The sequence below is a fragment of the Zingiber officinale genome, chromosome 7B (assembly GCF_018446385.1).
Source record: "Zingiber officinale cultivar Zhangliang chromosome 7B, Zo_v1.1, whole genome shotgun sequence".
Classification (NCBI taxonomy): domain Eukaryota; kingdom Viridiplantae; phylum Streptophyta; class Magnoliopsida; order Zingiberales; family Zingiberaceae; genus Zingiber; species Zingiber officinale.
In genome coordinates this window covers 82,189,546-82,217,373 of record NC_055999.1, presented here as the reverse complement: position 1 = coordinate 82,217,373, position 27,828 = coordinate 82,189,546, and the positions used below count along the sequence as shown (strand labels likewise).

General features: G+C 38.0%; 2 protein-coding genes across 3 annotated transcripts; one reads left to right on the top strand and one right to left on the bottom strand.

The window, feature by feature from the left end:
• The first annotated feature begins 917 nt into the window (after positions 1–917).
• Positions 918–26,554, top strand: LOC122006135. 2 transcript variants are annotated; one of them, XM_042561501.1, is made up of 14 exons: positions 918–1,246; positions 1,339–1,432; positions 18,710–18,896; positions 18,970–19,228; positions 19,986–20,201; positions 20,277–20,363; positions 20,435–20,569; positions 23,184–23,297; positions 23,377–23,624; positions 23,700–23,780; positions 23,872–24,103; positions 24,511–24,609; positions 24,704–24,889; positions 26,192–26,554. In XM_042561501.1, the coding sequence occupies exons 1-14, from the start codon at positions 953–955 to the stop codon at positions 26,288–26,290; spliced, it is 2,331 nt and encodes a 776-aa protein (XP_042417435.1). In that variant the 5' UTR covers positions 918–952; the 3' UTR covers positions 26,291–26,554. The 2 variants fall into 2 exon arrangements, with proteins under 2 accessions (XP_042417435.1, XP_042417436.1); XM_042561502.1 differs by having other exon boundaries at positions 1,107–1,246; positions 1,323–1,432.
• LOC122006136 lies at positions 26,553–27,310 on the bottom strand. The gene is made up of 2 exons (XM_042561503.1): positions 26,944–27,310; positions 26,553–26,870 (listed from the first exon to the last, which is right to left on the bottom strand). The coding sequence occupies exons 1-2, from the start codon at positions 27,268–27,270 to the stop codon at positions 26,718–26,720; spliced, it is 480 nt and encodes a 159-aa protein (XP_042417437.1). The 5' UTR covers positions 27,271–27,310; the 3' UTR covers positions 26,553–26,717.
• Between the last annotated feature and the right edge of the window lie 518 nt (positions 27,311–27,828).

Here is a 27,828-nt window from a genome sequence, read left to right as displayed (position 1 = left end):
CTTCACTGTCCTATACCCATATCCGTATCAAGAAGACTTCACGATAAAGCTGAGAAAAGATACCAAGAAAAAGAAGCTTCTGCCGTCTTACTTCAGACCCAAAAGCAATTCACTATTCAAAGCTGTTGGGAGACACCATATTTCCTCACCTCTACCGTGCTTCTCGCTATCAAAGATGCGATGTCATTGCCCGAGCTGAAGAAGGCTATCGTGACTCAATAATCTAGCAAGCAGAGCTATTGGACGGATCGATCCGTAATGAGATGGGTCAGTCCATAAACAAATTATGATCTGACGGAAACAATATGGGCAGGCCGGTTCACTATCTTGATAGACTAAGAATTTCCTAACTTACGTCAACTAAGCCCAATCCAAGATAAGTTTTGAATTAGACGGATTAGACGTGTAAGTCCACGACAAAAAAATTCTATATTCCATTGAATTTGATCATTTTATAAATAAATATATTTTAAAAAATCTCTAATAATTTTTTTCACACTTATACATACTAATCAAAGTAATTGATAAAAAAAATTCATAACTTCATTAATGTAAATATATATATATATATATATATAACTTCACTTTAGTAATTGATATATCTGACTCAAGTGAGATTCGCTTGCATTATGGCTTCACTAACCAATTTTTTATTAATATTTTATTTTATTTTGTATTGATGACTAACTGAGCCCTTCTTCATTTTTCAGTTAAGAAAATTCATTTTCCTACGTGGTTAGCCGTGGAGAGCGGAGTGGTTGCAAACGGCGAGGTGCAAGTTTGCGGGCATCCGCTCGATCTTCGAATCGCCCACGCCTTCAACCATCGGATCGTTGCCACGTACCAACTAATGAATGCCCTATGATTTGATCCGAAATTGATCCGCGGACCAAACCCAAAGATTGTCGAGGTTCTGTTCTTTCTTCCATTTCCGATCCATTTGTGTCAGAGGATGATCTCCCTTCCCTCATGGAAGTCGCCGGGCTCTCTCGTCGCGGCTATCGGTTTCCTTCTCATCCTCGTCTCCTTCGCCCACATGTTTTTGCCCCCGCTCCTCCCCTCCTTTGACTACTTCGGCGGGAGGAACGAAAGGTTGTCTGGTGGAGGAGCGAGTGAAGATTTAGGGACCCGGTCTCCGGCCACCTCGCATGTCCCGGTGACCTACCGCGGCGCGCCTTGGAAAGCTGAGATTGGGAGGTGGCTCTCCCGTTGCGATCCTTTATCGGTTGCGGTCGAGGTCGTTGAGGTCAATGCAAATCTTATCTCTCTCTCTCTCTCTTTTTTGGCATTTATGGAGCAAAAAGCGAATTGTTTGACTTCAGAAGGTCTTATGTGTAGAATATAAGTGACATGATTTGCAAGGACGAGTGTGGCGGTCGAGGCGTATGCAATAGGGAATTGGGGCAATGCAGGTGCTTTCATGGATATGCTGGTTGGTAAAATTTGCAATGCCTAATTTGCTCATCCCTATTTAGTAACTTTGTATTCCTTTTTGGTCACATATTCACTTTAGTGTTTACGTGGGTATGTTTTTAGCGAGAAATAATTATCTGAATTTAGTTGGTTCGTTTCCACAAATGCTAATCATTCACCTAGATACTCGGATTAAGAACTCGAGTTTTTGTGATAATCTTTTCTTGCGATTGGTTGAAAGATGCTGATTAAAACATTGTAAATCTTGTATAGATGGTAAAAGGTCGGTATTGATTTTCAGTGTCCTCATGATAATATTGCTTCAATACTCCAATCAACTCACCAATTGACTCAACACTCCAATCAACCAACTTCACCTGGCTTACTCCTTGTAAGCCTATGCAAAGCTCCAAGATCGAGCTTGTCTGGACCAATCCTTTAGTTAACTGGAACTGTCTTTAGTTGACTCAATATTCAGTCGGTCCAAGTCCAACAGAGAACATTATGTTTTTGAATAAGGATTTTAGAATCAACTCGGCAGTTGACATAGCACTTCAATTGACTGAGCTAACCTTCAATCGGTTCAAAGATTCTAGCATTACTTGGTTTACCCTTTTTAAGCCTACATAAAGCTCTGCATAAACCAATTAGGTATCCCTTACCTAGTTTGTTTAATCCACATTATCTTCGGATGATGTTACTAAAAACTGTAAGCTTCAGATTACATTTTCATATGTACTCCCTTATAGCTCGTCATCTTCTAGGTTTTCAACTTCCATATTATCCATGATGATGTTGCCCAAAACTCCATTCTCCACGTCTTCAAATGCCCAAAGCCTCCATGTTCCTAGTCTTTAACCTCCACATCATCCACGATCCTATTGCTTAAAGCTCTATGCTTCAGATGTTTGCATGCTCAAAGCCTTTCTTCGATCTCTACATCATCCACAATGATGTTGCCAAAAGACTCCATGGTTTCAAGTCTTCATATGCCTAAAGGTCATGCCTACAGGTCTTCACATACCCAAAAGGTCTTTACCACTTGCCCAAAAGCATTGCCTCCATGTCTTCAACCACTTTACCAAAGTCCTTGCTTTTAGGTCTTCAACCAACATGACTCAACTCTGACCAATCGAACTCGCTAAAGTCCTTGGAAACTTAATGCACACGTCAATGTTATAGGCATAACTAACTTAAATCCTTTGTCAAATACATTAAAACATCCTCACGACAACGTGGTTGAAAACTACCATTTATGAGCATTGTTGCACTTACAATCTTCCTAAACCACTTAGAAATATTGTTGCACTAACTTAAATCCTTTGTCAAACACATTAAAACATCCCCAAGACAATGTGGTTGAAAACTACCATTTATGAGCATTGTGGCACTAACAATCTTCCTAAACCACTTAGAAATATTGTTACACTAACATATTTCTCCCCTCCCTCCCTTTCCTTTAGGGTTCAAGGGATACTCCACTCCTTTCTTCTTCTTCTTCTTCAATATATATCAAATGCATTTATTCTTCGCCATCTATATCATAAATCTTCCACTTACCTCTTTTTTGCCTCAAGTTGACACACTTCTAGATTATTTCATAATATATTTTTTTATTTCCATTATTTTTTATCTTCTGTGAAAGATTTCACAGGATACTATTATCGTTTCTCTCAATTTCGCTCTTCTCTCAAAGTTGTCTATAAATTTTCTCTCTTAACATTTTCTTCCTTTGTTAAGGAGAAGGTAAGAGTACAAGTATTAGGTGAAATATATGGTGACTCTAATACGACATGGGATAAGATGATATTAAAGTTGAAAATAGTAGTTAAGAGTGTTCTCGGTAAATCAAAGGGAGATACACTACTAAATAAGGAATTTTGGTGGTGGCATGAGAAAGTACAAGAGATAGTAAAGGAAAAACGAACAACTTATATGGAATTATATATTTGTAAGAATGAGGAAATTTTAAAAAATATACAATAGCCAAGAAAGAGGCTAAGAAAGTAGTAAATGAAGTAAAGAATGAAACTTTTGAATGATTATATCAAAAATTGGATACAAAAGAAGGAGAAAGAGACATTTATAGAATAGCTAAAGTGAGAGAAAGGAAGACAAGAGATCTTATCCAAATAAAATGTATTAAAGATAAATGTAATAGAGTACTAAGTAAACGATGGAGAAATAAAAGAACGGTGGAAGAGATATTTTTATCAAATTTTTAATGAAGGTTCAGGTGACCAACTTAACTTAGGTAATTTAAGTAGGTCAAATGAGTATTGAAATTTACATTTTTATCGTAGAATTCAAACTTTAGAAATAGAACAAACTTTAAATGGAATGCATAATTGAAAAGCCGTTGGGCCAGATGATATTTTGATAGAGGTATGGAAGTGTCTAGGGAAATAAGATATTGAATAATTTACAAAATTATTTAACATGATATGAAAAATGGAAAAAATGTTTGATCAATGGAGGGTAAGTATTCTAGTTCCTTTATATAAGAATAAGGGAGACGTACAAAATTGTGCAAACTATAGGGTATTAAGCTAACGAGTCATACCATGAAACTTTGGAAAAAAGTAATAGAAAAAAAAATTATGAATGAGACCACAGTTAAGCAATTTGGGTTCATGCCTGAAGGTCGACAATAAAAGCTATACATCTTCTTAGACAACTAATTGAAAAACATCGGGAGCAAAAACAAGATCTATACATGGTATTCTTGACTTAGAAAAAACTTATGATAGAGTTGCAAGAAAAATTATATAGAGAATTCTAGAAAAGAGAGGTGTTAGTGTAACATATATTGAACTAATTAAGAATATATACGAGGATGTAATGACCAGAGTAAAGACTTAAAGCGGAGGAACTGAAGTATTTCCAATAAAGATAGGTTACATCAAGGATCAGCTCTAAGTCCCTATCTTTTTACACTAATTATGAACGAACTCACTACACATATTCAGGGCACAGGATCGTGGTGCATGTTGTTTGCAGATGATATTATTTTGGTAGGTAAAGCACGTATAGGAGTAAATGCTAAACTAGAATCTTGACAGAAACACTAAAAGGGAAAGATTTTAGTTTTAGTAGAATAAAGACAGAATATATAGAATTTAAGTTTAGCAATATTAGATGTAATGAGACAATTGTTAATGTAGCATCCCTAGAGTGTGTGTGTATAAACTTAAATCAACACCGTCGACATGAAGGAAAAATACTGAATTCTTAACATGAGTTCCTGAATTATTTGTAAACAATAAACTACTAGACTATTCGGAAAGGTAACTAAAGAGGGTCTTCGGGTTGTGCCACCAATACCCTAAGCTGGCTTATTGGTCATTTCCTCCTGCCTTATTCGCCACATTTCCTGAAAAAGAAAAAAGTCATAATCTGTGAGTCTAGAGACTCAGCATATTCAAATTATGTTATGAAATAGTTAGCACCCATGATCTAGTGTGCTAAGGGATATCTAGGCTAGGTAACTTAGGACTTACCTACTAACATATTATGGGCATGCTCATAAGCGTCGACATAGCATACGAGTATAAACATAAACTAAGCATGAAATAGACATAATCATGAGCATGTACATATGCATAGGCATAAACATACTTGCATGGGATACACACCTAAGTATAGACTTAATCATAAGCATTAGCGTGTAATTAAGCTAAGCATGGAAATAAACATAACTACATAGGGTTAGTGAGCTCTCGGGTTAAGGTTATCGGTCACACTCAACTACTTAGGGTTTGACGAGCTCCTGGGCTATGATCACCGGTTATACTCAACCACATAGTTTTGGTGAGCTCCCGAGCTAAGGACACCGGTCACACTCGATCACATAGATTTGGTGAGCTCCCGGCTAAGGACACCTGTCACACTCGACCACATAATTACATAAACATGGACATAAGTATAACCATGCACATAACATAAGCTTGATCACTACTTAAACATGGACATAATCGAAAATCATAACATAAGCATGCCAAATCATAACATAAGCTTAAGCATAGACTTGCGCATCAATATAGCATGAGCATGCATAACAACTTAAACACAGCATAATCGTAAACCCTAAATATAAGCATGCAAATTCATATAATAAGCTTAAGCATAGACTTGTGCATTAACATAGCATGAGCATGCATAACAATTTAAACATGGCATAACTGCAAACATAAACATAAGCATACAAATTCATATTATACCTATAGCCTACTAAACTATCATGTTGTGAAGCAAGAGTAAACACAAGCATACAAGGCGAATTCTGAAACTTGCAAGTTCTAGGAGCTAACATGGCATCATCTTCTAAAACACAATAGAGCATAAGGATCTTAAAAAAAATTTGGACCTTACAAAATTCATAGGAGCTCACATGGTATCATCCTTTTAAAACACAATAGATCGTAGAAATCTATAACATCCGAAACTTGGACCTTCTACTCTAGAATTTGAGCATACATATTTTCTAACTTCTAAGGGAAAACAATTAGTAAGTATGGAGCAAAAAGGTAATGCATCATTCAAATGAGTAACTCCTAAAATAGAATTTTAAATCCCTCTTAAAGAATCTGAATCTTATAATTCCTATACTACTAGTTGAGCATGCAAGGTTCTCAAACTTCAAGGGATAAACACATGGAAAACATGAAGCTATTGTAGAGATTCGTCAAGATAATTAACCCTAAAATCAGTGAATAAAACTTCTCTAAAATAATCCGGAACTTGAGAATTCTATAACATAAATTCAGCACACCAAGTTCTCTAATCCCTAAGGATAATCACATGGAAGGTCATAAAACATTTATAGAGTTATCCTCAAGATAAGGAACCCCTAAAATCAGTGGTTAAACTAAGATACATGTCTTTCATAGAAATAGAATTTGCAACTAAGTTGATTAGCCACAAAATCGGATTTAACTATGAGGATGGTGCACATAAAATCCGAATTAAAACTCAAGGTTCATAAGCTAAACAAGGGGTTTTAAAACCACTACTTACAATATCCGAAATTCCACATCTATCCAAACAAGTTGGAGCATAAGAAGAGGACCTAACTAGAGCACCATACTCACAAAACAATCAAGAACAACAAGCTATAGGATCCGAAACCACACAAGGACATAGAACTAACAAAAACATAACCCAAGTAGAGAACATGCCTTAAATCTTCAGCTATTAACTCTCCTTTCTTGGTCTTCCCTTGGAGCTCTAGAATCGGTGGAAGAGCAATGGGGAGGAGGAACTTCCTAGGGCCAGTCGAATCCTCCAAAACCACATAACCAATTTAAGAGAACATCTCAATTTTTATCAACTAAAAAGAATTCCTCTAATTGACATACAAATTTTCATTATGCTAAGTCATCAATTGCATATAATTTTCATCCATATATATATATATATATATATATATATATATATATAATTCATATTTTATAATATTATAGTTTCTTAATTTTTATGATACTAAGTCACCAATCTGACATTGCATTATATATATATATATATATACCTAATTATATTTAGTTCATGTATTATAGTTACTTAGTTATTATATATACTATTTATTTTACATGTTACACGTTATATATATATAATATATTAATCTTATATATATATATATATATTTTATATATATGTTTATGTCCTACTATTTTCCATAATTGTAGACTAAATTAATTTTTAGACTATCTACATTTATAAATTCTCAATTAAATCGAATAAACTCTCTTAGCCATTGGATTTTCGGATACTACAGTTAAGATAGGAAATGCTGAGTTGCAAGGAATCGAAAGCTTTAAATATTTAGGATTATTTTTGCAAAATAATGGAGGGATTGAGAGAGATATTTTATATAAAATACAAGTAAAATGGTTGAAATGGAGGAGAGCGTCGGATGTTTTATGTGATCGTAAAGTACCTTTAAAAATTAAAGGAAAGTTCTACAAAACCACAATTAGGCCTGCTATATTATATGGAGCTGAATTTTGGACTATAACTCGAGCACATGAGCAGAAAATGAGAGTTGTAGAGATGAGGATGTTAAGGTGGATGTGTGGATATGAAACGCCCGACCTTCAAACCTTACCTTATAAAAGCAGGACGTTACTCTTACAATTCTGATATTTTATTTTAGTTTCTTTTATATTATCTACTGCTCAGTTCAGAGATCTACTCTGAACTTGTTTCGACTGATAGGACGTGGTTTGGAGCAAAGCGGAGCTGGGAGGGAGTCTAGAGCTTCTAGAGGGTCTGGGTCGTGTGGCCCTGATCGACCGTGTAGCCCTACCCGTGAAGGAGCAAGGCAAGGTCGTGTGGTGATGACCGACCGTGTGGTCTTACTCGAGAAGGAACATGACATGGCCGTGTGGTGATGACCGACCGTGTAACTTTACTCGAGAAGGAACATGGCATGACCGTGTGGTGATGACCGACCATGTAGCCTTACCCGAGAAGGAACATGACATGGCCGTGTGGTGATGACCGACTGTGTAGCCTTACCGAGGCCAAAATTTGGCACGGCCGTGTGTGCCACACGACCGTGTAAGGCATTCCCTGCTGGCCCAGGGCACGACCATGTGAAGGTCACACGGCCGTGTCACCCTGGCCGAGAAGAAAGGGTCCAAGGCTGTGTGAATCCACACGACCGTGTCCCCTTAGCTGAGAGGAAGGGGTCCGAGGCCGTGTAAACCCACACGGTCGTGTGTGTGTGGTGTGGGGGGGGAAGGGTCACACCCTGCTCTACAAAAGGAGTTGTTCTCCCCTTTGTACACATCCGTGGATTAGGGTTCTCTTCCATTGCTTGAAGAGAGGTCCTCCCCCTTGGGGAGACCCTAGCTTTTCCCTCTTTGCCACTCTAATTAATGCCAAACTGATAATTTAAACAACTCTTGGTAGTATTTCTTTGCAGAGCGGAGATAAGAAAATACAGCAACACCAAAACCTAACACGTTCCATGCATTAGTAAATTCCAAGATCTTCTTCCACTGTTCCGTCACACGCACACATAACACCGCTCCTGCTGCCTCCTCTTAATCGAGCTTTCCTTTAGCTTTATCTGTAGTATAAGGAAATGCAAATCTATAAGCGAATGCTTAGTAAGTACCATCTACTCACAAAACAAATATTAAAAAGGGAACATGCTTTTCAAAACTGCTTGGGGAAAACACAAAACTTGCACTTGACAGTAATTCACACTAAAACACTTAATTCGGAAATATGTACATGACATGCTTTCAAGACTGCTTGGGGAAAACACAAAGCTTGCACTTGACAGTAATTCACGCTAAAATTCCTAAATCGGGAATATGTACATGACATGCATTTTTAAATAGGTTTGTCATGTAAAACGTCCACTTAAAACCATGCTAACAATGTAAACATGTAATGGAAACATAAGTCTTGCCATTCTATAGAGTTCATCAATGCTACACTTTATACCTCAAGTTCTCAAACTTAGGAAGGTTTCCACTAAGACAAACAATGAATGTTGAAAACTTTATGTTACATGACTAGTGAAAATAATAATAAATTTGCTTGGGCCCGACATTATACCACTTTGCGCGCATCCTTAATAAGATCCGAGGTAGCTAATCCCGAACCTATTAAGGTACTACTAAACGATCTAGGGCCTAGGGGCGATCTAGGAGCCCACCTATGGACCTTGTGTCCAGTACATGTCACTTTAAAGTAAAATACTTTCTTTTAAACATTGCTTCCTTATACTTGCACTTACTTGTCATTTAAACAAGCACCTTATGTGCGCTTAATCCCCCATACTTATAGGGAAGCACTTTAGGGCACTTGAATATGCTTCTTAACCCCAAAACTAAATGGAAAGCAAATCAAGATACTCCAAACATGCTCTTAATCCCAAAACTTTAGAGGGTCTCTTACAATTATAACATGTATCTTGTTTAACATGCATAAAATATATCACAACATGTATTTTCTTTAACATGCATAAAACATATCACAACATGCATCATCGAAGCAACTCATATTGCAGGTGAGTAGTACTTACATCCTTTCGCTATATCTTACTATTATAGGGTGCAGGAAAAACAATCCTCTCTTATATGCCTTAATCTCCAAGTCACTCTTCCCGCGCGTAGTAATCCTTGTGAAAACTCTCCTCTTAGATTCTCCTCTTGAAGAACTTAGAACCTTGGAACCCTAGGGTTCTTGGCTGAAAACTAAAAAGAGGGAAAAGGAGGTTTCGGCTAGGGAGGAGAAGAGGAAATGAAAAGTTAGGTTTTTTTCTCTTCCCTTTCCCTTTTATACTAAGTGGAAGTTGAAACATCTCTTCACACATAATCAACATATAATGAATAGTTTCCTTTTCCAATGTGATACTTTACCACCACCCTAATGGCTACTTAAACCAATCTTAGATTAATGGTCTAGGGTTCAAATCCTAGCCGGGGTCATTTATGTATATATTTTTATTTCTTTTCTCTTCTTCTATTCTTTTTTGCTCTTTTGGAAGAGAGGAAATTTAAGGGTGTTACAATCCCCCATACCTTATAAAAAGTTCGTCCTCGAACTTAGAACAATTGTGGATACTTTTGTCTCATATCATCCTCGTGTTGTCTCTTCATACTGTTGACTTTGCCACAACACTTTTACTAACGGTATCTCTTTGTTCCTCAACTTCTTAACTTCTCGATCTATTATCTGAATAGGTCGACTTTCATAACTGAGATCCTCTTGAACTACCGTCTGTGACTCAATCACTTGGTTTACATCGGGAACATGCTTCTTTAGCATTGAGACATGGAATACATTATGGATGACTCACATTTCTTGAGATAGTTCCAGCTCATAAGTTACCTTGCCAACCCTTCTAGTGATCAGGTATGACCCCACATAACGTGGACTCAACTTTCCTTTCTTTCCAAACCTCATCACTCCTTTCATAGGAGCTACTTTGACGAACACTGAGTCCCCAATCTCAAATTCCAGTGGTCTACGATGCACATCCGCATAGCTCTTCTGCCGGCTCTGAGCAGTTTCTATTCTCTGGCGAATGTTCTGAATGACTTTGGTGGTGTCCTCGATAAGATCTGTCTGGAGTCCCATTTCTTTCTTTTCACCACCTTCATACCATACCAACAGATAGGAGATCTACATCTCCTCCCATATAGAGTCTCGTAGGGTGTCATTCCGATAGTAGCTTGATAGCTATTATTGTATGCGAATTCTGCTAAGCATAGGTATCGACACCAGCTCCCTTTGAAATCTAAGGCACAAGCCCGTAGTATATCCTCCAAACTTGATTTACTCGTTCTGTTTGCCCGTCAGTTTGAGGATGAAACGCAGTGCTAAACCGCAGCTTAGTGCCAAGAGCTCTCTGAACACACTCCCAGAAGTGTGAAGTAAAGCGACCATCTCTATCAGAAATTATGGTTTTGGGAACTCTATGTAATCTGATAACCTCTTTAACGTATATTTGCGCTAGCTGTTCAATAGAGTAGGATATTCTAATAGCTAGAAAATGAGCAGACTTGGTCAATCTGTCCACTATTACCCAGATAGCATCGTAACCATTTGTGGTTCTGGGTAGTCCTACTATGAAGTTCATTGATATATCCTCCCACTTCCACTCTGGGATCTAAATAGGCTGCAGAACTCCGCTCGGTCTCTGATGTTCTGCTTTAACCCGTTGGCATGTCAGGTAGGTACTGACATATCTTGCAATGTCTCTTTTCATTCCAGATCACAAGAAGTGTTCTTGTACATCGTGGTACATTTTGGTGGAACTAGGATGCATAGTGTAGGGTGTTCCATGGGTTTCATCTAAAATTTTCTGTCGCAGTTCTTCTTGATTAGGGACACAAAGGCGATCACCATAATATAGTATCTCATGGCCTGATACTCGGAACTCTTCATTTTCTCCTTCCTGTGTTCCCTGCTTGATTTTCTGAATATTAGGATCTTCATCCTACCCTTTTTGTATATCTTCAAGCAGGGTTGACACTAATGTCAAAGTGGAGAGCTGCCCAGTAATAATTTCAAGCCCAAAATTTAGTATTTCTTTTGTAGGGGATGAGACATGGCAAATAAGGACAATAAAGCTGCGCAAGATTTCCTACTTAGTGCATCTGCCACTTTGTTCGCCTTCCCTGGATGGTAGAGGATTTCACTGTTCAGGTCTTTCTGAGTGAAGAAATACCTAAGACTCTGGTGATCTATGTAAATCTTGCACCGAGCTTCGTATAAGTAATGCCTCCAAATTTTGAGAGCGAAGACTACCGCTGCTAACTCAAGGTCATGAGTAGGATAGTTCTTCTCATAATCCTTGAGTTGTCTCGAGGCATAGGCAATGACTTTGCCATTCTGCATCAGTACAACCCCGAGCCCCAATTTAGAAGCATTACTGTAAATATCGAAGCTTTCGCGATTCTCTGGAATAGTCAGGATTGGAGCACTGGTCAGTCTCCTTTTCAGTTCAGTGAAACTCTTCTCACAATCCTCTGTCCACTCAAATTTTGTTCTTTCTGGTAAGTACTGTCAATGGGGAGACGATCCTTGAGAAGTTCTCTACAAATTTCCTGTAGTAGCCTGCTAACCCAAGGAAACTCCTGATTTCACTGGCATTCTTGGGTCTATTCCAATTACTCAACTTCTATTTTTGTCGGGTCCACCATAACCCCATCCTTGGAAATAATGTGACCTACGAAGGACACTTGATTGAGCCATAACTCGCACTTGGAGAACTTTGTGTACAACCGGCTCTGTTGAAGAATCTGTAATACTGTCCTCAAATGTTCAGCATGCTTTTCCTGAGTTCTGGAGTATATAAGGATATCTTCTATGAAGACGATTACAAACTTGTCCAAATATGTTTTGAATACTCTGTTCATCATATCCATAAACGTAGCAGGAGCGTTCGTCACTCTAAAAGGCATAATTACAAACTCGTAGTGCCCATACCTCGTTCGGAATGCCGTCTTCGGTACATCATCCGCTTTCACTTTCACTTGATGATATCAGGACCGCAAATCTATCTTGGAAAAGACTGCGACTCCCTTTAACTGATCAAATAAATCATCAATTCTCGGCAGGGGATACCTATTCTTGATTGTTACTTTGTTCAGCGCTCAATAATCCACACACATTCACATGGACCCGTCCTTCTTTACGAACAACACCGGAGCTTCCCATGGTGAGTGACTAGGGCGAATAAAACCCCTGTCGAGCAACTCCTGTGGCTGTCCCTGAAGTTCTTTCAATTCTACCGGAGTCATGCGGTAAGGTGCCTTTGAGATTGGATGGGTACCAAGGATGAGTTCAATCTCAAATTCAATTTCCCTATCCGGAGCTAAGCCTGGCAACTCATCCGGAAACACTTCTGGGTAGTCACATACGACTCTAATTTTCTCTAGCTTTTGGTCTTTTTCTTGCTGGGTATTAACCACATAAGCTAGAAACCTGGCACATCCATCGGCTAACATTTTCTGAGCTTTTATGGCCGATAAGAATTTCTGGGTTCTCTTCTTTGATTCTCCGATGAACTCAAACTCAGGTTCTGCCTCGGGTTGGAATAGGACTCTTCACTTACGACACTCGATGGAAGCACCATACTTGCTCAAAAAGTCCATCCCAAAAATAACATCATAATCAAACATGTTCAGTATTATCAGATCACTATACAGTTCTCTGTCTGAAATTTTGACTGACATAGCACGTAGCGCGTAGATGTCATTATCTCTCCCGAGGGTAGTGTCGTCAAGAATTGTCCGCGTAGGACCTCCGGAGTATACCTATTCTTTCGACAAATGCTATGGAGACAAACGAATGGGTTGCCCTAGTATTAAATAACACAGTTGCATATTGACTAAAAATGCGTATCTGACCTGTGACAACAGTGGAGGCGTTTGCTACCTCCTCTCTGGTAAGGGAGAAAACTCGAGCATTGTAGAACTTGGTGGAGCCTTCAGTCTGCCTTGGCTAATATGAGGACCCTCCAACACGGTCTGCATCTGGTGTAGCTGTGTCTACTTGCCTCTATACTGAATAGATTATGCTGGAGGTAGGTTGATCTTGGTCGGGCAATACTTGGCCATATGCCCCTCTTGACCACACGTATAACAGCCACTAGTGCCCTTGCGACAGATTCTAGGATGCATCTTTCCACACGTGGGACATGTAGTATACTTAGGCTGCTTGCTTACGGTTCCTCCCTTTTTATTACTCCACTGCTTTCTCTTGGAGCTCCCCTTCCAGGTTGAACCATGGCTTTGGGGTTTCTGAGTGCCAGAACTCCCTTGACTTTTATTCTCAATCAGTACTGGCTTCTGTTGCTTGATACTGTTCAAGTAATGCTCCGTGCACTACTAATCAGTTCTTCTGCAGTCTGCGGTCTATTAATTCCGCCAGCTATATTCAGAGCTATCTCTAGTCTCAGCATCTTGAGCATTAGCCTTACCCTTTCTCTTTCTGTGCTGACCAGCTCAGGGCATAGGCGAGCCAGCCTATTGAATTTTTTCATAGCTTTGCCAACTGATAAACTTCCTTGTCGGAATTCTGTGAACTCGTCGTAATGTTTGTCCGTGACTTGCATATGAAAGAACTCTTCAAAGAACTCAGTCTCGAAGTCAGACCAGGTCATTTGATTCACTACTCTTTTTGCCTTGACCTGTTCCCACCACATTCTTGCATCACCAGTGAGGCAGAAGAAAGCGCACTTTATCTTTTCTACCTCCGGCCAGTCCAGTAGCTCCATTATGCTCTCCAGGGTTTTGAACCATGCTTGAGCATCCCATGGTTCGTTAGTGCCAGATAAGCTCTCTGGTTTCAGTTTCTGCCACTGGATAAGGTATGCTTCCTGCCTCACTACCCTTGCAGGTGCTGCAGGTGTAACTGATGGAACCTTGGCCACAATTGGTGCCACCACATTAGCTTCCGATGCGACTACAGGAGAAGCTTGCTGGTTAGCAGTCAAGGTGGCTATAACCTGCTGCTGTTCTGCCAATTGTGAGTTACTACTTCTAAAAGGTTGGGCGGTGGGGCAGACTCATTTGTCTCTGGTTGAGGTTCATTAACTCTCGGCTGTCTGGTCGGCTGTCCTCTGGCCATCTACATATTCATAACTCAACCAGTGAGACTTATGTCAGCCCATCATCATTCTTACTTGCTGTCATAATACTTTCATGTATAAGCATGCTTAATCTTAACAAACAGTTCTTATTAATCATAACAGAAATAAAATGCATAAAAGTTGTGAGAAGGTACTTCCTTACTTGGAAGCTGCATGATGAATGCTTGATGTGTGTGTGGCGGAAAGGTGGAACTTGCTCTGATACCAAACTGAAACGCCCGACTTTAAACCTTACCTTATAAAAGCAGGATGCTACTCTTACAATTCTGATATTTTATTTTAGTTTCTTTTATTTTATCTACTGCTCAGTTCAGAGATCTACTCTGAACTTGTTTCGACTGATAGGACGTGGTTTGGAGCAAAGCGGAGCTGGGAGGGAGTCTAGAGCTTCCAGAGGGTCTGGGCCGTGTCGCCTTGACCGACCGTGTAGCCCTACCCGTAAAGGAGTAAGGCAAGGCCGTGTGGTGATGACCGACCGTGTGACCTTATCCGAGAAGGAACATGACATGGCCATGTGGTGATGACTGGTCGTGTAAGGCATTCCCTGCTGGCGCAGGGCACGACCGTGTGAAGGTCACGCAATCGTGTCACCCTGGCCGAGAAGAAGGGGTCCGAGGCCGTGTGAATCCACACGACCGTGTCCCCTTAGCCGAGAGGAAGGGGTCCGAGGCTGTGTAAACCCACACGACCGTGTCACGGGCCGTGTGGGACACCCTGGTCTACAAAAGGAGGTGTTCTCCCCTTTGTACACATCCGTGGATTAGGGTTCTCTTCTTGAAGAGAGGTCCTCCCCCTTGAGGAGACCCTAGCTTTTCCCTCTTTGCCACTCTAATTAATGCCAAACTGATAATTTAAATAACTCTTGGTAGTATTTATTTGCAGAGCGGAGATAAGAAAATACAGCAACACCAAAACCTAACACGTTCCATGCATTAGCAAGTTCCAAGATCTTTTCCACTGTTCCCTTACACACACATACAAAACACCGCTCCTGCTGCCTCCTCTTACTCGAGCTTTCTTTTATCTTTATCTGCAGTATAAGGAAATGCAAATCTATAAGCGAATGCTTAGTAAGTATCATCTACTCACAAACCAAGTATTAAAAAGGGAACATGCTTTTCAAAACTGCTTGGGGAAAACATAAAACTTGCACTTGACAGTAATTCACGCTAAAATGCCTAAATCGGGAATATGTACATGACATGCATTTTTAAATAGGTTTGTCATGTAAAACGTCCACTTAAAACCATGCTAACAATGTAAACATGTAATGGAAACATAAGTTTTGCCATTCTATAGAGTTCATCAATGTTACACTTTATACCTCAAGTTTTCAAACTTAGGAAGGTTTCCACTAAGACAAACAATGAATGTTGAAAATTTTATGTTACATAACTAGTGAAAATAATAATAAACTTGCTTGGGCCCGACATTGTACCACTTTACGCGCATCCTTAATAAGATCCGAGGTAGCTAATCCTGAACCTATTAAGGTACTACTAGGCGATCTAGGGCCTAGGACCGATCTAGGAGTCCACCCATGGACCTTGTGTCCAGTACATGCCACTTTAAAGTAAAATACTTTCTTTTAAACATTGCTTCCTTATACTTGCACTTACTTTCCATTTAAACAAGCATCTTATGTGCGCTTAATCCTCCATACTTATAGGGAAACACTTTAGGGCACTTGAATATGCTTCTCAACCCCAAAACTAAATGGAAAGCAAATCAAGATACTCCAAACATGCTCTTAATCCCAAAATTTTAGAGGGCCTCTTACAATCATAACATGTATCTTGTTTAACATGCATAAAATATATTACAACATGTATCTTCTTTAACATGCATAAAACATATCACAACATGCATTATCGAAGCAACTCATACTGCAGGTGAGTAGTACTTACATCCTTTCGCTATATCTTACTATTATAGAGTGCAGGAAAAACAATCCTCTCTTATATGCCTTAATCTCCAAGTCACTCTTCCCGCGCGTACTAATCCTTGTGAAAACTCTCCTGTTAGATTCTCCTCTTGAAGAACTTAGAACCTTGGAATCCTAGGGTTCTTGGCTGAAAACTAAAAAGAGGGAAGAGGAGGTTTCGGCTAGGGAGGAGAAGAGGAAATGAAAAGTTATTTTTTTTTTCTCTTCCCTTCCCCTTTTATACTAAGTGGAAGTTGAAGCATCTCTTCACACATAATTAACATATAATGAATAGTTTCCTATTTCCAATGTAATGCTTTACCACCACCCTAATGGCTACTTAAATCAATCTTAGATTAATGGTCTAGGGTTCAAATCCTATCCCGGGTCATTTATGTATATATTTTTATTTCTTTTCTCTTCTTCTATTCCTTTTTGCTCTTTTGGAAGAGAGGAAATTTAAGGGTGTTACAGGACATACGAAGATGGACAGAATAAGAAATGAGTGCATTAGAGAGAAAGTCGGAGTTGCATCTATTGAGGGAAAACTCCGAGAGACACGTTTAAGATGGTACGGGCATGTACTTAGACGACTAATAAATGCTCTAGTTAGGTGATGTGAAACTATGACAAACACACATATCAAACGAAGAAGAGGAAGACCAAAAGAGACTTGGTTAGCCGCAATAAAATAAGATAAAATTTATTTAAGTATAGATGATGATATAGTAGGAGATAGTACTTAATGGCGTAAAAGGATTCATACAGCCGACCCCATCTAGTGGGATATAGCTTGATTATTGTTGTTGTTGTTGTTGTTGAACATTTTCTCCCTTTGTGAAGAAAAATGATTCAACATTTATTTCCTTCTCCCAGCATATATATACTCAAATGTTGGAATTCTTTTCTACTTTTTTTTATTTTCAACATTTTTCCGAGCTTATTAATCTCTCAATTTGTTCATGTTCATAACATAATTGACAGAATCAACTGACTGATACCAGCATGATCACCCAAGTGGGATTGCTATTGTGAATGACTATCTGATTTTTTTTTTCTTGAGAAACCAGCATCATATAAAGATTGAGGAATGTTTGGGGGGAAAAAAATAAAAAAAACACACTAGAGATTCAAATTAGCTAGCAATTAGTTAGATTATATTAGAGTAGAAAATTGATGAAATCGATTGAAATTTGGTTAAACTGAGAGTTAAATGGATGAAATCAGTTAAAATTTGGTCAACTTGAGATGATTTTGAAAAACTTGACCGATCTACTCTTCTATAAGTAGATAAATCAGGCAGAAATAAATCTTAGTTCTGTTTGTTCTGAACAAGATTGATTTGTTTATACATGGTTCCATTTATTTTGGTCACGTTTATGCTGATTGACCTAGGAAACTGCAGAATGTTTAAATTTAAAGATAAGTGTGAAGTTCGGCAAATGTTGAACAAAACCATAAACCTAGCTTATGGACATATTGATTGGAATCTTTGAATAAGCAAACAATCACTGAATTTTAGTAAAAAGATCTTAGGAAGTCTAAGAGTTTTAGGAAATAACTATTTGATAATATGCATATAGGGGTGAGCAAAATCTCAGTTAAACCAAAATAATGAATTTGGAAGTTTGGTTCGGTTAATTTGGAAATTTATTTATTTTTTAAAAAACCTGATTATTTCGGTTTATTTGATTCAGCTTCAGTTTTAAAATTTAGAATTCGGTTAAACCGATTAAATCGAACGGTATCAATCGATTAAACTAGACAGCAGAATAGTATGTTTAGCAATCGATTGGTAGATGCAACTCTGTCCAATAGTGGTCAATTGATGATGCAGTATCAATTGACTACTATGAAAAGTTCGATTAATTCAGTAACCGACTGAATTAACTGATTTTTTATTGGTTTGATTTGTTCAATTTTAGTGGCAAAGTTCGTTCGGTTCAGCTTGTCTAAAACATAGTTCAGTTTCGGTTTGTTCAGTTTGGTTGGTTCGGTTATTAACCGAATGCTCACTTCTATATGCATAGACACAGGAAGAGAGAGAGAGAGAACAAAGGCATTTGCTTGTTTTTTGTTTGTTATTGAGTATTCTTTTATCATTTTAATTGACCTTTATTTTCTCAATGCTGAATTATGTGGTTTCATTTGATAAGTTCCTCATATTGAAAAATAAAAGGTTCACTTTATTCCATGATACAACTTTGAAATGAGCAACAGATTTGTAAGATAAAAATGCTATTGTATTCAAGCAGGTGAAGGATGTGAAACAAAGTTGGAGCTTAAGTGTAATCTTCCTCATTCACCAGAACAACCTTATGGCCCATGGATTGTATCAATATGCCCTGCTTATTGTGACACAACACGAGCAATGTGTTTTTGTGGACAAGAAACAAAATATCCAAATCGTCCAGTGGCAGAGGCTTGCGGATTTAAAATAAAGTGAGTTAGTTTTCTTTCAAATTGTATTTTTCTGTCACTTATCGTGATGCTTATAGTTATTATCTCTGATCAGCTCACCTTCCAAACCTGGTGATCCAAAAGTTACTAATTGGACAAAGGCTGATTTTGAAAATATTTTTACAACTAATGGTTCCAAACCTGGATGGTGCAATGTAGACCCAGAGGATGCATATGCTTCAAAAGTAAAATTTAAAGTGGAATGTGATTGCAAGTATGACTGTCTTTTGGGACAGTTCTGTGAGATTCCAACATTATGTAGTTGTGTCAACCAGTGCTCTGGACACGGACATTGTCGTGGTGGATTTTGTGAGGTATGCTAAACTAAAAAATAGCCAACCCCACCTAGTGGGATAAGATTTGGTGGTTGTTGTATGCTAAACTAAAAAAGGAACTCCTAAGAGAAACTAAGTACCATAAATTTTCTTCCATTTTCTGATAGTCTGCCAATGACATCATTCTAAACTTACTAAGTCTAATTGTGTTCTAATTAATGAACATATTGTACTTCTGAATTATGATGTTTAGTTACTTCTATAGTTCTACTTTATAAAACTGTAGCACACCCAACCATATGTCATGTGCCAGAGTGTTGAATAGTTAAGAAACAATACATACAAAAAGTTAAATATAAATGAAAAGGTCAAAATGAATGTATGAGGATGTTATGAATACTATTATCCTAGAATAGTTAGGTATAATTCTAAAAGTTAAATGCAAGACAATAGGATAAGATAGTACTATCATGACTAAAGACAATAAGTTTTACATTCAGGGTAGTTGAATCAATTGAAGTGTTGATGGTGTAAGGCTTAGAGGGACACCAAAGAAAATTCTATTAAGCTTAATCAACAGTGAGACATCTGATATTACTAGTAATATAGTCTTGTATAAAGTTCAATGCTCGGATATTATTTATGTAGCTGTTCAGAAATAGTTCAGTTCATAGCAGCTGCTTGTTGTTCATGTATCTACTTTTATTCTGTTTCTAGTTGTTATACTTGAAGTTATGATACATTGATACTCATAAGACATCCTCTTTACAATTTTATAATACATGAAGTTTTTCAGTGTGACAGAGGCTATTATGGGATAGATTGTAGTGTTCCATCTGCCTTATCACCTATGCAAGAATGGCCAGTATGGCTTCGACCAGCTAAAGTTGATTTACCTGACAAGGTATCCATCAATGGTGAGCTTATGACCATCAAAGCTGTAGTAAAAAAGAAAAGGCCACTAATCTATGTTTATGACCTGCCACCAGAGTTCAATGCACACCTTCTTGAAGTAAGCTTGTGACTTATTGTCTGTTTGATTTAATGTTCAGAAACACTTCATTTCTTCACCTTTTTTCCCTTATAGGGTCGACATTTCAAGTTTGAGTGTGTTAACAGAATATATACAGACAAGAACAGGACATTGTGGACAGATCAATTATATGGGTCACAGGTGTGAACTTACAAAACCATAATCTATTATTTCACCTTAACATATCCTTACAATTATTTATTTATGTTTAGATGGCACTCTATGAGAGCATTCTTGCTAGTCCTTATCGAACAATGAACGGTGATGAAGCAGATTTCTTATATGTTCCTGTTCTTGATTCATGTATAATTACTCGCGCAGATGATGCACCTCATTTACGGATGAAGGTATGAGTACATTTATGAAATCTTATAATTGCTCCTTTGTTGATTTACATTGTTTCTTCTAATGAACAAATCTTGCAATGCAAAATGCTTCATTTGTTTCTTTAAAATACTCTTCTAACAACAACAACAACAACAAAGTTTTATCCCACTAGGTAGGGTCGACTAAAATACTATTCTAGGAAAAAATTTTAAATTTGTTAAGAAAACTTATTTTTCATATATTTGGTAGTGCATGTTAGAGGTGTTAGTGTTAAGGGATATTAGTGAAGGAGGTTTAGTTAAGCATTAGTTTTTTTAAGTTTAGGGTTACCATAACAGTTATCCCATTAACAGAAACAATACATTATTTTCTCTCTCCTAAACTCTATAGAGGACCAAAGTCACCCATTTAGCTTAGAGTATTTTGTATTCCTAAGGGAGAGGTCAACATCTTTGATCCTTTCTCCTTTGTCTCATTCTCCATCATGGCTAAGTCATCTGCACAATTACTTCCAAGCCCTCTATGCAATATCGTGCGATCTTGACAGCATGACTATGGATAACCAACTTTTGGAAACAGGTGGAGGGGAGCAATGCAACACTGCAATATATAGTTGACAGGGGGGAGCACGTCTCTGTTAAGAACTCTTATCTTTTGAGTTTGTTGCAAGGGCATCCATTTGATGGTCATGCTTCAAATGAAGGCAAGCACAAACACTAGCAACCTTTCCTTTGCTTGTGGTCCTGTGTACTCCATCAACTATATTGTGAGCTTTGTTAATCAAGGTCAAACCATGTCATTGGTTGCTTGCTTTATTCACTATATTTTTGTTTCTCGAGTGTGTGAATATTATATTTTCATCACATAATTGTAATATCTTATTTGTTGCCGACCTATAAGCGGTTCTTTAGTTCAGGTAACAAAGTGAACATGGATAGTATTTGTACTCTAGTTTGAGAGGGACCATTAGAGGAATTAGTTTTAATAAGGTTATTAGTGTAGCAGGGTTAATCTTGCATTGGTATTTTAGATTTAGGGTTATGTTTATAGCCCTAGACATTGTAATAGCTATCCCATTAACAAAAGCAATACAATATTTTTTTCTTTCCTAATTTTTTTTACCTTTACTAAATTCTATATTATGTATGAAGATGAGATGGATACTATCCTCTAGCTTCTGGGTAATGCAGGAAAGTAATATATGACACATGAATTAAGCATGAACATGGTAGCTCCTATCCAAATCATATTTTATTTCTTGTTTTTGGTATCATTTAAATATTTACAGTCATAATTTAAACATCATTTATGTATCTAAATCTTGCATATTTTAATGTATATAATTTATTTAATTATTTTAATCTCAAGTATTTGTGAATTTTATACTGTTATCTATTATATTATACATTTAGTTTAATATACTGCCCCTTCAATGGCTATTTTTTACATTTACAAATTTTAATTTAATTTATTCATATTAAATATGCATAGCATCATGATGTTCTTGTCATTGTCTTAGAATGATCAAATGATTTAACTAGTAGATCCTGTTTAAGTAGAATTAACTTCAACTTTAAAATTATTGAAGAACAACAGCTGAGATGACTTTTTCTCCAAGTTTAAGTTGGTCCCTCCTATATGGAGGTATCTCTATGTCCTCTAGCCCTTAAAGTGAATTAGGTCATGCAATCGACCAATCCTCCATGTGCTAAGTTTTTATGGGGCCTTTGATATCATTTGCGTGGATTCACTTTCTACATGTATATGTTGCTTTAGGAAGCCTAAAGGTAAGTTAACCACAAAAAAGTACGTGATGATTGCATTTCCTCTTTTAGTTCTTTCTATCTCTCCCTATGATATGTGTGCTTGGCAACCTCATGTTTGCCCATCCCCTTGCTTACCCAAACCTTGGCTCCCCTCCTTTGCGGAGAATCAACTCGACACCATGTTACCACACTATAAGCCTTTTTGACTCTTCATGTTTTTACTGTGTACCTCCAAGCAAGTCATATGGGAGTACAACTGCTTGGGTGGCATGTAGATTGAACCCTCTTTGTCACAGCAAGGATCACTTCTTCGTTGAATTGCCTGTGTAGGAAATTCTTGTCTGAATCAGTAGGCCACCGGCTATATGCATCAGTGATCTGCTAATCCATTGATGTTGTTAGCTGCATGCAGACAAGGGTGGCTTGGAGAATCTGGTTTGATCAGTGAGTATTTGCATTGAACCTGCCATCCTTGGAGTGGATTCAATAGATGGTTGAGTCCATTATCTTTTGCTCTGGTTCCATGGGCATTATTGATGAGATTGTGAATTAGGACTCCATCACGATGTTGTGAATTATGAATTCTGACCCCAATGGAGGTATCTATGTGACATGATGCTCTGTAGTTTATTGAGGGGCCACATTGCTTCATTCTGTTCTCCTCTCCATTTACCAGTGGAGATGAGACTTTTTCGTATATAGATTTGTTAGAACTTAAAATTTTTGTTAGATTGGTTAAAAATTCATGCTAGATTTAGCAATTATCTCATTTTTTAAGAGTGATTCAAGTTATTGTTTTTATTGAATAGCTATGATTCTTAACAAATTTCATTGAAACCCTAGCAATTATATATCACTTTAATCTTAGGAACAAAAAGGTCTAAGAAGTTACTTTGCTTTGGAATTCTACAAGAGAGTTTATGATCATATAGTTGAGAAGTATCCTTACTGGAATCGCTCTGCTGGGAAGGACCATATTTGGGTATGACACTATCCCAAGTGAGAATTTAAAATTTTCAACTTTCTGATGGGAACCTAACTTTATTGCTTCTATCTGACAGTTTTTTTCATGGGATGAAGGTGCTTGCTATGCCCCAAAAGAGATCTGGAATAGCACTATGTTAGTTCATTGGGGCAATACAAACTCAAAGCATAATCACTCTACAACAGCTTATTGGGCCGACAACTGGGATCCAATTCCTTCTTCTAAAACAGGTACCCACCCCTGCTTTGATCCAGAAAAGGATCTTGTCCTTCCTGCATGGAAAAGGCCTGAACCAGGTGCAATATGGGCAAAACTTTGGGCAAGGTACATATCAAGAGTATCCATTTGTAGGCTTTTCATGATTACTTTGTCTGACATTGTTATAACTGAACGTCATAGACCACGCAAAGAGCGTACTACATTATTCTACTTCAATGGAAACTTAGGACCTGCCTATGAGAATGGTAGACCTGAAGACACGTGAGTAAATTATCTTTGAACATCATGGGATTGGCATCAGTGATTTTACTGTCAGTCATTTAGTAGCTTCTTTTTCCAAACAACATTTCAGATATAGTATGGGCATTCGACAGAAGCTTGCTGAGGAATTTGGTTCTACACCTAACAAAGCGGGCAAGTTTGGGAGACAACATACTCCAAACGTAACTGTTACCAATATGCGCTCTTCCAAGTATTATGATGATGTAGCTAGCTCTATCTTCTGTGGTGTCTTGCCTGGGGATGGATGGAGTGGACGCTTGGAAGATAGCATTTTGCAAGGATGCATTCCTGTAATAATTCAGGTAAGCAGACATTCTTGCTTTGCTTTTAAAATAGAGTTAACCAATTGCACACCAGGAGTTTATATGCAATGTTGTCCCATGTACCATGGCTCTTTTCTTTTTCAAACTTGATGAATTGAGTTTCAAATTGTACAATGGCGACATTAATGAAACCAAAGCTTGATCTTGGGTTTCCCACTTCACGTATTTTGGTCCAATTTTCTCCTTGGAGCACTTCCTCACAACATGCCTCATAAAACTGATGTGGTTGGAAGGGCTATTGTTTGTTATACTTTGTTAAGTTTGTTAAATTATTAAGAGGTGTCCAAGCTTTAAAAGTTTGTTATACTTTTAGGGCACATTAGGCCTTATATTAGTGTTTAATTTATCACATACATTGTCTTACTAATCTTGACACATTGGCGTAGGATGGTATCTACCTTCCATATGAGAATGCCCTGGACTACAGTAGCTTTTCGGTTAGAATTCAAGAAGATGAGATTACAAACTTGCTTCAAATTCTTCAGGTAGTATACCAGTCCTCTCATACTATCTGTTGCTTATGTAGAAAATTCCTGATGATCTTGTTAACATTTTATTTTATTTTTTTGAATTGGACAGCGGTTAGATGAGACAGAAATAGATCTTATGTTGGCAAATCTACATCAAATCTGGCAGAGGTTTCTATATCGTGATTCTGTGCTGCTTGAAGCTCAAAGGCAAAAGAAAATTTTCCCCGATGAGGAAGGATGGGCAGTAGAATTCTCTAAATTGGAGGAAGATGATGTCTTCGCGACATTTATACAGGTAAAACAATCATCTTCATCAGTATGTATTAGCTGAGTTTCCACAATTTTTCCACATGCTTTCGCTGTAGCTAAAAGTTAAGCAGTAATAAGGTGGCATTTGGTTTAGAGGTTTGGGAATGAGGGAATGAATTTATTCCTAAACCTTGTGTTTGATTGATAAGAATGGAATCAAGATTTTGAAATGAAATCCAAAAACTTGGGTATGGATGAAACTCACCCCCTCCCTTGGGTTTTGATGGAATGGAAAATATCCTTAGTATATTTGTTCAATTTTTGTTTCATTTCACTCTCTCTCCTCGTTCTCTCCCATCATACTTTCTTTCTCCTCGTTCTATCATCACACTTTTTCTCTCAACGTACTTTCTCTCTCATCACACATTCTCTATCATTTTCTCTTTGCATTCTCTCTCATCACACACACTCTCTTATTATTTTCTCTCTTCATTATCTCTTATTTTTTCATCATAGTTTCTCTCTCATTGTGCTTTCTCTCTCCTCAATATCTCTTACCATACTCTCTCTCCACATTTTATCTCATCACATTTTCTCTCTCTTCATTCTCTTCCATCACACTCTCTCTCCTCATTTTATCTCATCACACTTTTCCTCTCTTCATTTTTTCTCATCACACTTTCTCGCTCATCACATTTTCTTATTATACTTTCTCTTTTCAATATCTCATTTTCTCTCATCACACTTTCTCTCTCTTCATTTATCCCCATCACTCTTTCTCTCTTAGCACACTTTCTCTCTCATCATACTTTTTCTCTTCTCAATCTCTCCTATCACGTTCTCTCTCCTCATTTTCTCTCATCACACTTTTCTTCTATTTATTTTTTCTCATCACACTTTCTCTCTCATTATATGTTTATCTCACATTCAACTTTCTCTTCCATTAATTTTTTCTCTTATTTTCCTTTAAGGGTAAAAATGAAAATTTATGTTCATTCCGATTGAAACTATTCAACTAACCAAATATTATTTTTAAGAATGATACCCAAGCTCGTACTCATTCTCATTCTCATTCTATAATACTATGATATCCATTCCCATTCTGATTCCTAGGAGAGAACCAAACGCCACATAAATCTTTCATGTGTTATTTATCCCTAACTAGTGGTTCGAGGTAATCTATTTGAGCTTTGGCTAAGAATAAGATTAAGACAATAGACTTGGGTCTTAGTATCTTACGATTGTGTCAATACTATCCTCAAATCTGAACTTAGTAGATTGGTCAGCCGAATTTGTTTATCTTGTTAATTATCTCTCTTCTCCCTCTGTTTTTTTTTTAATCATGCAGATGCTGCATTATAAACTGCATAATGATCCATGGAGACGAAATCTAGCCCGAGCGAGGGATTATGGCATGCCAAATGCTTGCTTGAGAAGAAAACTTTAGTATTCTTCAAGAACATTAATTCCACGCAAATTCTTTGGATCCCACAACAGAAGAGGTAAATTGTACAGATAGCTGTTCCCCATCAATTATTTGGCACGTACATGTTTCCACAAGCATACGGAAGCATTCTCTTGGCCCATATTTTGATCCAAATGAGGAATTATTTAGAGAGAAGATTGGACAATTTTGTCAAAGGTACGCTGGATTCTCCGTCTTTTTTAAGTGAGCTTCTGTTCTTTAATATCATCCAATTACTTCTCAATTATACTAGAACGTATTCATTTCATCAATTCTCATCAGAAACTTCTCCATCTTCTTCCAGAAAACAAGGCCCTCGTACATTAATTTACATGCACCAAATTAAAACCAAAATGACAGCACATATTCCATTCACAAATCACAACCAGCAGTATCTATACATGAGATATTACTGCGTTTCCAGATCTCCCTTTACACACGAAGCCACCAGCCGCTTCAACCCTTTGCCACGCTTTCTCTTCACCTTCTCCACATTACTCCTCTTCATCTCTTCGCCCCCACTCCTCGTCTTCTCCTCCTCCAACTCTCTCGCTTCCTCCAACTGCAAAATTCCACCGAATAAGTTATTCAAAATAAATTAATTGTAAAGGAAAAGCGAATACAGTATAACTCGCCTTAAGCAGGCGTTTCTCAAGGTATTCCACGCGGTCCATGAGGTTGCCTTTGACCTGCGTTTCGACGACGACTGCTCCGATAGGCCGACACCGGCGCCGGTCGGTGCTTCTAGGTGAAGAGTCGACCGAAGAGATGCTGACTTCGCTCGTCGTCACGGCTCCAGCGTCGCCGGACGCAGCGGCGGAGGTGCTGCGGCTGCTGTGACTGCCACGGAGCTCCTCAAGGTAACCCAGCATGATATCCAACCGATCCACGCGGGCCAAGATGCCACCGCCCGACGAGGGCTGCGAGCGTACAACTTCGCTGCTGGCGACGTGGGCTGCCATTGCCGAACCGAATCCGAGGACGCGTGCGTTTTTATTATCGAGAAGAAGCGCGAGAGCTTTCTGAGACGGGGAGAGAGGGATGGAGCGGTGACGAGAAGGGCGACGCGTGTGATGCGGCTCTGCATGCGTCGACTGCTCGCGTTGCACGCGTGGTGCGTGGGTGCTCCGTTGGCGGGTGATTTCATGCAATATAAATATATAATCGTAGACGCCATTTGTGGGAGATTGACCAAAATAAAAACTTGCAAGAGAGTATATATATATAATCTGTACAACCATTCCGTGGATATTCTTAGATGATCTTCGTATACTCGGGAGTTCAGAGTCTTTTCCGGATGTCTCAATTTACTTTTGAGAATTAAGATGTTTGGGAGGGACTGTAGGTGTTCGGATATATAAAGGTCGTCTAAGAATATATATTGAACAGATGTAAAAATTAATAAATTAAATCTCTTTTTATATACATAGAGAGAAAGATATATGATATATAGTGTGACGCAACCTCCGTGACCTTAAGCGACATCTAATGAGGACTATATGATACAGTCAAAATTTAAT

Coding starts and splice junctions, on each gene's coding strand:
- LOC122006136 (XM_042561503.1), bottom strand. CDS start 27,270: ATGGCAGCCCACGTCGCCAGCAGCGAAGTTGTACGCTCGCAGCCCTCG. Junction 26,871..26,943: donor TTGAGAAACGCCTGCTTAAG/GCGAGTTATACT, acceptor GGAATTTTGCAG/TTGGAGGAAGCGAGAGAGTT.
- LOC122006135 (XM_042561501.1), top strand. CDS start 953: ATGATCTCCCTTCCCTCATGGAAGTCGCCGGGCTCTCTCGTCGCGGCT. Junction 23,781..23,871: donor AATGGTAGACCTGAAGACAC/GTGAGTAAATTA, acceptor ACAACATTTCAG/ATATAGTATGGGCATTCGAC. Junction 24,890..26,191: donor TCTTCGCGACATTTATACAG/GTAAAACAATCA, acceptor TTAATCATGCAG/ATGCTGCATTATAAACTGCA.